We start from the raw sequence: 12,807 nt of genomic DNA, 5'->3' as shown, positions 1-12,807 counted from the left end.
ACAAAACCATGGGACCAAAAGAACTGCATAATAGATCATAAAAGGAGGACATCACTTAAAAGCAATTCTATAAAAATGGGTTTTAAGAAGTGATTTAAAAGAAGTTGCAGCAGGTAAACATGGGGACACTTAAGTATTTAGAGCTTAAACTATGATAACAAAGCATCATTTATTGGTTCATTTATATTTTGTAGTGCTGCAGCTAAAGTTTTTTTTTCACTATTGATTAATCTGCCGATATGTTCTTTCATTAATTAATAATTGTTTTGTCTATGAATTGTTCACCACAACCTCACAGAGCCAATGTGATGTCTGCAAAGGTCTTCTTTTGTTTGACCAAAACTCTAATAAATACCCAAACATATTTATTTCTAATGATGTATGACTTAGAAAAGCAGAGTCATCCAGTACTTAACAACAAAAAATAAGATTTAATGAAAACCCCAAAAATGTAACACAATTTTACACTCTATATACTAGTATATTATTTAACACTATTATAATTTACCTGAAGCTAGTACAACTATTTTAATACCCACAGTTTCACCCACTGTGGTCTTGTAATACAACATATAGTGTAACTGTTTTTGAAAGTGTCGTTAAATATGAATTGGATTTATTTAATTTAATGCCATTTGATGTTTTTGTTTTGCTTTTCAGAAATCCCACAAGCAGACTTCAGACGGCTTCCGTTTGACCACTGCAGGTATGAAGATATACAAGTTAGCTTTTGGACCAATAACAAACAATCTGTCCGTGCTGTTCCATCAGTAGTGGAAGAGACTTTACAGCAGGGGTGTCAAACTCACCCCGGGCCACATCAGCATCATGGTTGCCCTCACAGGGCCGGTTGTAACTGTAACACTGTATAAATGTAACTATATACCAAACATATTGTTAAATGACTGTCTTTCCATTTGATTATTGTTTATTCAAATGTAAAAATATTGTTCATGCATTTATAAAAAATATATGCAAGCAATTTTCTCTGTTACTATAATATAAATCCATTGGATTTAGGTTTAAGAAACCCACATTACTCTATGAAAGATCAAATTTAAGACGCAAGAAAATAAAGACAAAGATTAAACGTACATTATTATATTAACTTTGTTCAAAGCTTTTTTGTCACAGTTGAAAAGGAGATAATTCTGGTCCAACAAATATTTGTGAGCAAATAAGAACATGCATGTGGTCTGGGACACTGGTTCTCTACTGGTCTGGCTGCGAGACTCACGATCACCCCTGAATGACAACCTGAGATCCAAAGCGAGCAACATTTTCAATTTCTGAAATTGATTTAATGAGAAGATGCTACAGTTTGAGCCTGAGATGGTACAGGATAACGCAGTATGCCAACGCAAAAAAGCTAGTTACATTTTTTTCCATTTACACTCAATTAAAAACCAAAACGTGCATCTTAAGGACACAATGTAATACAACACACATAATCATTGTATAACTTCAGCCTTTTTTTAACGGACTCTGTGCTTTCATGCACAAACCTTTAAAAAAATGTTGGGAATGAAGCGAACTATCACAAATAGTCCAGCATGTAAACTCACGCAAATAAAGCATGTTGTTGTTGAGTGTGAATAGACAGCACTCTGTTGCATAAAAAATTCCCTTCAAAATAAAAGCATATGATTTATTTTTGGCCATGCAAAGGCCCCGTGACCCACTGAAAACAGGTCCACGACTGGCTGAAAACGGGATAGTGATCATGCCTTTCATGCCGTCGCAGGCCACATAAACTGACGTGGCTGGCAGTATTCAGAGTTTGACTCCAGTGCTTTACAGCAGTATGTTAAATAGACAGAGAAATATATGAGAATCTGGCTGAACATGTCGTTTTACTGAGCAATTCTTTGACAATTGTTTGTCTGAAACATTTCAGCTTGTCCCTGCAGCCGTTTGAGTATCCTGTCTGTACTGATGAGGGAGTCGTCTTTGACCTGCTGTAAGTAGATGATTCCAATAGTCATGTCCAACTGTGTCCTACAGGGTTGTTAAGTTTGATATGTCTGTGAGCTCAACTTTATGCCAAATATGAGACTGACGGATGTTTGTTGTTGCAAACACCATGAAGCTAAAATGTGTTGTGATGCTATATTTGGACCTTAAATAAAGATCCCATCCTTTTGTGCCTTGTGTTTCAGGAGCATTATGCCATGGATCAAGAGGTATGGCACCAATCCAATCTCCGGAGAGGTGAGCAAACAGCTGGCATCATTTGGCTAAATGAGGCCGCTTCTGGATGGTTTGAATAGTAATCTTGATTTTTTTAGTTTAGAATTTCCTTTTATATATATATATATATATATATATATATATATATATAGATAGATATAGATAGATATAGATAGATATAGATAGATATAGATATAGATATAGATATATAGATATAGATATAGATATATATATATATAGATATAGATATAGATATATATATATATATATAGATATATATATAGATATAGATATAGATATATATAGATATTATTTTTGTGTGTGTGTGTAAGAGCAATGTATAACTGAAGACACATTCCATGTGTGTGTAAACGCATTCTGATTCTGCAATGCATTGTAGATTTAGCTACGAGCTACTTATCTTGGGCAGTTCTTCCTTTGCACAATTAATGCTTGTCGAGCCCTCCCCTCTCCCTTAATGTTACCTGGGAGTAGTGCTGAAACAACTAATCATTTGAACTGAGAAATAAGCATCCACAATTTCGTTAAAGGGAAAAATGTGCCACCTTATGTGTGCGTCCCAAACGTGTTGATGAAAGTAGTGGTCGATTGAAGCGGTAAACTCCTCAGTGCGTGATATATTGACCCAGAGATCTGCTTGCCGAGCCGTACCAGGATGCATTGCACGCAAGCTTCAAAACTGAATAAACAAGGGGCGTTTTTCTTCTTAATTGTTTGAGTAATTTATCTTAAACTAAAAATGTAAAACATACACCAACTTTCGAGGCCACACAATTTGATATTAACCACACGTATTTGTTATGAGTTATTATAATTCAGGGTTATTTAGATTGCAGTTGTGTAAACGGTTCAGTTATGTATTAAGTATTGAATGTAATTTTTTTCCTCACATTCTTTTTCTCTTAAATTCATTATTGGTCTTTTCTTTATAATTGCACACTAAGTTTGTCCTTCTTTCTTGCAGAAACTGGAGGCAAAGTCGCTAATCAAACTTAACTTTGCCAAGAACAACGATGGTAAACAAATCCAATCTCGTCCTGAATAGATTCATGTAGAAACTAGTGAGTCATTGCAGCTTCAGTTTCCTCATTCTAATCACGAAAATCAGCCAGTATTTTGAAATTAAAAGGTCAAACCTGTGTGCGAGCGGCTGGAAAAGTCGACTTAAGGAGTGTTAAAGGGTAATCTTTTTGAGGGGATAAGAGCAAATTAAAGCAAGTGGAGGGAGATGATGTAAGAGAGCAGGGGCAGCACTTAACACAAAGTATTTCTTGACTTCTGTACGAGAAGTTTTCAAACCGCTTGCTTCTCATTGTATTTAATTTTTTTGTCCAGGAAAGTATCACTGCCCCGTTCTGTACAACGTCTTCACAAATAATTCTCACTTTGTGGCCATCAAGGTCACCGGCAACGTGTTTTCTAATGAGGTTAGTGAACTCACACACTTTTCCTGCATTTGGTCCTCACATAAATACTTTTGTAACATAGATCAATATCTGCAAACACACACACACACACACACACACACGGGCATAGATGTTATTGATTGGGTTTAAGAGTGATACAGTGCAGATGATCAGCCCTCATGGTCTTACAAGACACTGTCTTCAGTCACACTGAATTGGTTTCTTACTAAACAATGTTTCTCCGCACAAATGGAGGATCAATTTGACCACGTACACTCCGCCTTTTTTTGTGTTTGTGTCTGTACATGAGCGGCGTGCGTCCTTATTTCTGTCCACCGCTAATCTCGTGTTCTGTTTTAGGAAGTTGCATTTCATGTCGGGGTGTCTAGTTATGGCTCCATGCTCGAGGACCTCTCGTGGTTCCAGTGGCTCACACTTGATCCAAACATCTTTTTATTGGTGTCAGCTGAATAAAATGTGGTGTAATTGCCCACTAGCTACTCTTAAGCGGTCAACAGACAATAGAGCCCACTTTTTGGTCTTTTGAACGATGTGTTTTTAGCAAGATTGTATGAAGGGTCTTATATGTTGACTTCTAGTCGATTGACTGCATTTATTGCTGCATCTTTTTGAGATTGAATGAAGTGTTTCCTTTCCCCCGCTTCTAGAGAGAACCATTTCTTTTTATTCTTTTTCTCTTTTTTTAACTCACTTTTCTTTTCAGTTGTCAGCAACATAACATATATTTTGTCAATTTTTCAGTTGTATCTCTTAGTACACATGATATTCAGGGACAGTGTTCAACACACAGAACAACAAGCATCAAATGCTGCTCACTCCAAGAACAAAGAAAAAACAAAGGAGGGGAAATAAGGATAATAATGAATAGATGCATGAATAAACAAGTACCAATAATAATTTAAAGTGTGGGGGTGGGTGTGTGTCGGTGGAGAGTTACCGAGCATTGTAATAATAATGCTGCGACAGAACTCCATCGATTAGTAAAGAGAGGCTTCTGGTGCCTTAATAAAGTGTGTTTATTTAACGCCCTCCGGCCCATTGGTGTCTGGACGTAGAGTTAGCACTTTGTATTCATTCGGTACAGTGGTCGCTGCAGACACACCATCAAAAAAAAAAAAAAAGCATAAATGATTGTCATATTTCAATTGAGCCACAATTATAGCAGGGGAAATGATTAAACGAGTGTGTGCCAAGAGAGGCTTTTGTTTTCTTAAATATTTCTGTTTGCACTCAGGCTGTTGAGCAACTCAACATCAAGACCAAAAGTTTCAAAGATCTGCTGACCGACAAGCCCTTCGCCAGAAAGGATATCATCGTACTTCAGGTGGGCTGTTGCTTTGTTCTGGTTTGCAAAAGTTGAATCATCAGCAGGGCCATGGCGACCGACACGCCACAATTGCGTAGGTCGCCATGGCCCCGCTGATGGTCCTCCTGTCTACCTCCTCCGCTGACATGGACTGTGGCTATTTGAATTGTGGTCCATATGAATAGTTTCTGTCAAATTCATGTAACGTTGCTCATTCTGGTCACATGACATCTGTTGCTTCTGTCCATCCTGGAGAGGGATCCTCCTTCTTCCCTTTTTTTCCCTGTGAAAAGGTTTTTACTATCTTTATTTGGGAATTTGTTCCTGATCCTATATGAGGTTCTGGGACAGGGATGTCATGTGTACAGATTGTTGAGCCCTCCAAGGCAAATCTTGTATTTGTGATTTTGGGCTAAAGAAAATAAACTCAATTGAATAGAATTTATGGTAATTTACCTTTTCATAACTTTCTGGGGTTGTTTTGTCTTTGCAGGACCCCACGAACCTGGATAAGTTCAATGTTTCCAACTTCTTTCACGTAAAAAACAACCTGAAGGTGTTGGATCCTGGTGGGTTATGTGATAATAAATTATTAGAAATTGTAATCCACCATGGTTGAACTTGTTTAAACCGCTTCCTTCCTCTTGCTCTCGTTTCTCTGGCTCGGTTCAGATGAGGAAAAGGCAAAGTTGCACCCGTCGTACCACCTGAAGACCACCAACATGGAGACCAGGGAGACCTTAGCTGAGCTGTACAAAGACTACAAGGGGGATCCGCTCCTGGCCTCCACCATGAAGGAGTCGGCCGCCAAGAAGACGGACAAATTGAACGCTGTAAGCAAAAACACCCCGATGCGGACGTTATGTAAAACTGCAGTAGTCTTTCAAGAGAATGAGCGAAGCATATGAAAAGGAAAGTGAAGTAGGCCTCCTCTCATTATTGCCAGCTCATGTTTTATTCTCTTCGGTTTTATTCCCTCACGGTAGAGGCCATAAAGGAAATAATCTTTGATATCTAAAAAAAAATCCCCTTCTGGTAATGGAAGTTTTGTATGAGTGAGAATGAAACCTTTCAAGGTAGCGAGAGTTTATCAACCAGAAGCTTCTGGTTTGAATCCCCAGTTGCAAGATACACATTGCTTAAGCTTGGCTGTTTATTGACTTGGATACTTAGCATTTAAATGCACGTCTGATTAGGGAAATTCCGGCAGAAAATGGAAGGAAACAAAGTCTGAACTTTTAAGGTTTAATCTCAACCTGAAGTTTCCTTTTGAGTGGAGGACCAAGTTCAGTCTCTGATGAATAATTATTTCATTTCATTCATGACAAAACAAAACTTGAGGTGGTCTCCGTGGCTTTCCCGAAGTTCTCTGTCTTTGGTTGGTCGTGGAGATGTTAACATGCTATTTCAGCAGCAGCTATGATTAAACATGTTGCTTTATTTTAAGACTTCTTGTCTACTTAAAAGTTCAGCATCATTCTCGTAAAGATTTGTTTAATTAAAAGATGCTGAATTTACAGTGCAATTACACTACATGACAGGTATGAACATTTTCATCTGTGCATGAATAAAATAGTATGAAAGTAAATGTACTTGTAGAAATAAAAAGTAAAATATTAACAGAATAATAATATAAACTTAAATATACATACAAGTAAATGTGGTATCAACTTATTACTGATACAAATCTTAGTTTAGAATAAGTAAAATACATACATTGAAGGCAGGTTTATTTAAGTGCTTTACATGAAACATCAGAGTATAAATACATAAAGAATACTGCATGCAACTGTACATACTTTAAAAGAGTGCTCGCTGTATGTTTTTTAAGTGAAAGGGGCAGTTTGTCGACTTTTTTGTTCTTTTTTTGTTAAAGGCGTGATTTAATTCTTCAGTTGTGCTCACAAGGTGCGTTTGGTGAAGACGTGTCATTCCCACATTGTACACATGAGGGAGCCAAACACACAATAATACATCGACAGTCTGACAAACAACTGCACCCAGAAACAGAACAAAGAACAGCTCACAGCGCAGCGTGGATGATAAATAATGCTTCACATTATCTTACAGGAGCCAAAGACAATATATTAAGTACAAGACTTGGGCAGTTAGAACATGTCAAGGTGTGAAACATTAGCCGGAGGGAGTAATTAAATAAACGAAGGCCTCTTTTAAATATGTAGCAAGTTTATATTCTTTATTTTAAAATACCTTCTGGATAGTATCTGTAATCTCCTCTCGTGTCTGCTTTCCGTCGTCATTGTTCAGGTTTAATTGCTGGGAAACAAACAGATGTGCAACAAAAAAAAAGGTCAACCGCGACCACCGCGATTGTGTCCTTGAATAACCGGGGAGGATGCGGTCTGATTCATATTAAACTGCATCAGCGATTCTTATCAGCGCTCCGTCGCTGCTGCACCGCGTCTGGCTTTTATTTTATTTCATTTTTTTTTCAAATGCCAGAGCTGATCCTCGGCTGCTCTCTGTCTCGAGTTCACAGTCGAGGTGATGCTCTGGCAGCATCTGATGGAAACGGGGGAATGTAGGTCAGACGGCGCGCACAAGGTAAAAAGAAGTCTGGGCTTTCATGCGCCTTCACAAGAACTAGAGCAGAAGAATGCTAAACCAGGACCGTGGAGTAGACGCAAGCTTTTAAAATCCTCTTTCACGTCTCCGCTTTCATTTCCCTTCATTGAGTCCTCTAATCTCACCGCATTGTTGTGGTATTTTTGGATGCCTTTCATTACTGTCCAGCTATTCTCCTGTAATTCAAGCCCAGAACCTGAAAGCATCTCCTTCTGAGATAGTATGTATCTACAAGTTAGCGCGTTCTTTCACAACAGGACGCCTTGATTACTTCCACATAAGCATCCGGTCATCGTGGACGGTCTTCCCGAGGGTTTAATCTGGAAAAAAAGACCCATTGTGACGCTTTTTGAGGTACTCGTCTGAAAACATTGTAAAGGAATGAATTAAAAATGGTTTGCGATGGATGAACCACTTGGCGTGAATGCGGGCACCAGCCAGGTGTGTGGAGACCCTGTTGAAGTGCCTTTGAGCAGAGAACCGTATCTACAGGAATACACGTACAAACAAGGGCTACGTGTGGGGTTTTATTTTTATAATTCATTCATCTATTTATGTATCTATTTATAATGTAATGAAATAGCGATACCTGTAACAACACATTTTCATTGTGCGCAGGCGTTAGGTTAAAAACCCAAAGACAATCGGCTGGTAGTGATGAAAAGCAGCACGTTCTCACACATGAGACGTTTGATCCGGTCCAACGTCTCGTGTGTGAGAACGTAGATTAAATAAACCGCAGATTAAATAAAATTCTTAGATATCTGCAGAGTTTGATTGTATTTCCCGTCATCGTCAGTTGTTCAATTGATCTGACTCTTGACGATGACTCTGATATAATAAAACAAATGCAATATTGATATGTCAATAATATACACACATCTAGAGTCAATCTATTATTAGAGCACATTCAAGAAACAGCCAGAGTTGCGTGCTGAATAAGCATAAGATGCAACAAAAACAACAGCAGTAAACATGAACATCATGTGGCAGAAAATATGATAATTGTACATGATTGCACAAATAATCCAGAGCCTCTTAATTTATTTCTGTTTCTTTCCGTTCTCGCTTTGTCTCCTTTCCCAAAGAGAGAGAACCACACACGCACACACACACACACACGCACACACACACACACACACACACACACACACACACACACACACACACACACACACACACACACACACAGGACATGGCAACGTCATGACGCAGTGACAAGCTTGCTGACGGAAACCATTTTTATTGCATTTAGTTTGATAGAGTTATCATTAGTTAATCCTTAGTTTTCCTCTGATATCATGTTGGCCCTGTTCTTCTTCTACTGATGACGATAACATTTCTGCCTTTCGGAACACCTGGCGAACATCAACACGTTCAACAACAACAACAGACCTGACATGAAAGTACCCGCTACCAGGAGAAGTGTTTTGTTAAAAAGCAGTAAATGTGACATAAAAGCGGTTATTTCTGTCTCTTTTCCGCTCCAGGCCCACTACTCTACAGGCAGAGTTTCTGCGTCCTTCACATCCACGGCCATGACCCCCGCAACAACACAAGTAGCAGGCAAGTGAACATCACACAAAGACACACACACACTAAAATAAAAACATCCATATTCCCAGCAGATGGAGACTTTCCTCACTTCTTTCTGCAGCTGCTTTTAATCGTTGTTGGTCCGGGGCAATCGGCCGGCCGTAGTCACGCCTGCTCTTTTGCTATCAAACGTGCGGTTTCATGATCGCACACGGCCTGAAAGGAGCTGCAAGTCGCTGTGTTGAACTGTGTTGTCTTCTGCCGCCAGCCTCTGGGGAGAGCGCCGCTCTTCTGCAACTGTTTAGGAGGTTCGGCAAACTACTGAAAGAAGAGGGCAATGTTTGGATTTAGCAATCCCGTTCAGGTTTTAGAAATATCTTTAGTATTTCTTTTTAGATTGACTAGCACTGTAACAGTAATTAGATTAGACAGCTATTTAGATTTAATGAATGGTTAATACGAGGATAAAACTTTCATAAAGCTAAATAACAACCTGCTCTGCTGAGGATTTTTAAGGTTCACCATCTTACTGGCAGCAACATCCAGCCGAGACTCTCAAACAATCAATAAAGTCTCACAATTGTTCTTCAAAAATAACAGCGGACTAAAAAAAAAACAAACAGTTTGTGTTTTATTTTTTTATCTCGTAGAAGCCATCGGGGACGACACGGTGCGTTACCGCTATGTGAAGAAGAAAGGCTACGTCCGCCTCCACACAAACAAGGGGGACCTGAACCTTGAGTTGCACTGTGATAAGGTACGCACACACACACGGACAGTTTGATTGTTCTGTAAAGTTGTCGTTATAGAAGATCGGAAAACAAAAGCAACAGTTTGTTGTCGTTGTTTTTTTTAAAATCCTTCACGCTTAGTTTAAAGTGACAGTTTAAAATGTCAAAATAGCAAACATAATGTGTCTCATCAACTCAAGAACAGATGGAAAAAGAAACGCAACCCAACGGCCCTCGTTACGCCGGGCAGCACGAATAACAAGGCACTGATGGCGCAGTGAGAAAAGTTCACCTCATTCACGCCGCCGCTGCTGAATCAAACGGCTGCTGGTCCGCCTGGAGTAGCGCTGGAAGCGGCTTCATTCACACACAGTTCCTGGAGCTTTGTGGGCCTGCAGATAATATTATGAACCCACACACAATGGCGTTTGATGTCCTGACGTTTGAATAAAGCAGAACTAGTGGTTATTTCAATGGTGGATGGTGGAAATAGTGTCTATTTCTACAGAAATAAGTCACGGAGATAAGCCGCAGCCCCTTTCCGCCGCGAAAAAGTGAATGACGCGAATTAACCACATAAATCGAGCGAGTAAACTCACACGAAAAAGCTTAAGGTGTGAACGTAGCATTAGAAGGTGATATGATTTTTTTATTGACAAATATGTCAGTAGATGTTAGAGATGAGCAAAAGTGACCAGTAAAATATACAGTTTTATGAATGAGACCTAGTGTTTTTGACGCTCAGACTCAGATTCAGACTCTGATTTTAATTTAATGCTATAAGTTTAGGTTTCGCTCGGAGCAGCAGGTTAAATTGTGTTTGGGGCGACATATCCAAAACACTAAAATCAGCCTCTTACAGAGTAGGAGGTCCTACGACCCCAGGTTGCCAAATTTTACGTCTTGGCAACAGAAAAAAAGTGTGCCTCCTCTTTTTCATTTTTTTAAAGTCCAGGTTTGAGTTCCAGGAATGCATTTCTGCCTCGGTAACCAGGCGCTTCTTCCTGCAACTTGGTTTTCATTGGCTTCTGCGCTGTCGAATCAGGATAATGAGGGGGAAAGTTGCAGCGGTTAGACAACCTGCCCTCTGTGCCCCTCGTCCTCCCCCGTCCTCTTCCTCCCCCTTCCTCAGCCCCCTCCTCCTCCTCCCCAGTGGTTTCCACACAAGATTGCAGCTCTATTCGTGGCCTGCTGTTTATGAATTAATGAGTGCCGCTTCACTGTCGCATACACTCTGTCACACAAATTCAGAAACTCACCGTCCCGTAGAGTTTGCTCCATTTGCCCGGCTTTGGGTGTTTTTGGGTCGTTACTGCCCTCGTTGTGAGGAGGGTGGGATGACGTTAGTCACGACAGACTCTAGTCCATTCAGGCTTCACCTGAATGGACTAGAATAGGATGACCGTCGAAATTTACATTTTTAATCTAACTAAGATGTTTTAATTATTTTCTTTCAGTGTAAATCAAAATAAATGTTCATACGATTATAGAAATTATAAATTGACATGCAGGGAGAAGGGAAAAGACTATAAGATACCTAAATATTATAAAAACAAGTTCACACTCTTAAAAAAAATACTTATTTTATAATCATTACCTTGTGTAGTAGATGATCTAATGATACATTTGGGTGAAAAAACAAACTACACAGTCTATTAGGAATCTTTTTAAATGCACACAATTCTGGCAGAAAGGGGAAGATTAATGGAATTATTGTAATGGGTTTTCTTTCCCTCACAGTCTTATCTTTGAGTTTGACTACCGACGAAATACAGGAGCCAGCGAGCATATGTAAATTGGAATTTTTTTTTTTGAAGTTCTGCATCAGCAAACATTGTTTCCACGCTGACAGTTTTAGGCACCTCGGCATGTCTCTGAATACGACACCGAAGAAGCATTCGGACGCGCTCCATTAACAACCACTACAGGATAGAGATCTCTGACGTCAGAGAATCTGGACCATTTATTTATTTATTTTTTCAGATGAAAGCTTGTATATTTTGACACCCATGCATTGCGTTAAACCCAATCCAAGTAATTTCTGTGCCATTTTAGATGTTTTTACGTTTTCTTTTCCATTGCAAAAAAAAAAAAATCCATTTTGTGTCTCAGACTGTTACCTCTTTGTACCAAAGTGATTTGAAAATGTTGGATTTATAAGAGGTGAGGCAGAGCATTGAACCCCGACAGCAAAATTGAGACGTGGTGGAGAAATAACGCCGGTGAAGCTCAGACAAACCCGTCGCACGGCAGCAAAAGGCCAAAGAATAAAAATAGTCTTTTCGCGAAAGGCATCTGGTGATTCTAGGAAACATCCACCAACGTTGCCAAGGGGGGAAAGTTAGTTCCTCTCACAGAGAGAGAGAGAGAGCGAGACAGAGAGAAGTGTTTCCCGTGGCTATTGACGCTAATAACAGTAGACCTGACTGGCGTCATTGTCGAAGCCACGCCTCCGGCTTCGGTGACAAATACGTCTTGTTTCACACAGCGCCAGTCAATTTCTTTTTATGACCCAGGATGCACCTTCAGCGAGAAGGAAAAACATACGTCTGTTGTTACAATACAGCCTGCTAAGCCCAGTGTGTGTGTGTGTGTGTGTGTGTGTGTGTGTGTGTGTGTGTGTGTGTGTGTGTGTGTGTGTGTGTGTGTACAAGTCACACTGAGTTACAAAAGTATGCCTTTTTTTTGTTTCTATGTTTATGCGAGGCTGTCTGCTCTGTCTGGAAGTTGAAATGCGACCGGCTTGTGTTGCTGTCCCATGTCTTCTAAGACTTGCATCTTTTTCTGCAGCTCTGTGTGAAAGATGAGATGATGATGAGTCATCACAGTTAAACTACAAATTGCCACCAAGCTGTAGTTTATCAATGTAGCTCCTGATGTGTTTGCAGGGGTTTAATATGCAGTAGTTTCCTGTAGATTACTGTAAACTATATGAGCGTGACTGTACTGGCAGTGAAGAGACGTCGTAGTATTAACGCCTCTCGCCTTAATGTGGCCTTGTTTAACCCAG

General features: G+C 39.7%; 1 protein-coding gene across 1 annotated transcript in view; it reads left to right on the top strand.

Moving 5' to 3' along the window:
• Nucleotides 1–12,807, top strand: part of ppil2 (peptidylprolyl isomerase (cyclophilin)-like 2) — a 30,405-nt gene that overhangs the window by 940 nt on the left and 16,658 nt on the right. Inside the window, exons 3-12 of the mRNA XM_068566823.1 lie at nt 661–706; nt 1,898–1,960; nt 2,160–2,211; nt 3,176–3,227; nt 3,547–3,638; nt 4,873–4,962; nt 5,438–5,513; nt 5,617–5,777; nt 9,021–9,096; nt 9,717–9,823. Coding sequence (XP_068422924.1) covers nt 661–706; nt 1,898–1,960; nt 2,160–2,211; nt 3,176–3,227; nt 3,547–3,638; nt 4,873–4,962; nt 5,438–5,513; nt 5,617–5,777; nt 9,021–9,096; nt 9,717–9,823 — 815 coding nt within the window. The remainder of the gene's footprint in view (nt 1–660; nt 707–1,897; nt 1,961–2,159; nt 2,212–3,175; nt 3,228–3,546; nt 3,639–4,872; nt 4,963–5,437; nt 5,514–5,616; nt 5,778–9,020; nt 9,097–9,716; nt 9,824–12,807) is intronic.

The sequence above is a fragment of the Clinocottus analis genome, unplaced genomic scaffold (genome assembly GCF_023055335.1).
Source record: "Clinocottus analis isolate CAN_PGR_092001 unplaced genomic scaffold, fCliAna1.0.p SCAF_7, whole genome shotgun sequence".
In the NCBI taxonomy this organism is placed as follows: Eukaryota; Metazoa; Chordata; class Actinopteri; order Perciformes; family Cottidae; genus Clinocottus; species Clinocottus analis.
The sequence above is the reverse complement of the archived record's forward strand: the minus strand, read 5'-3'. Positions and strand labels throughout refer to the sequence as shown.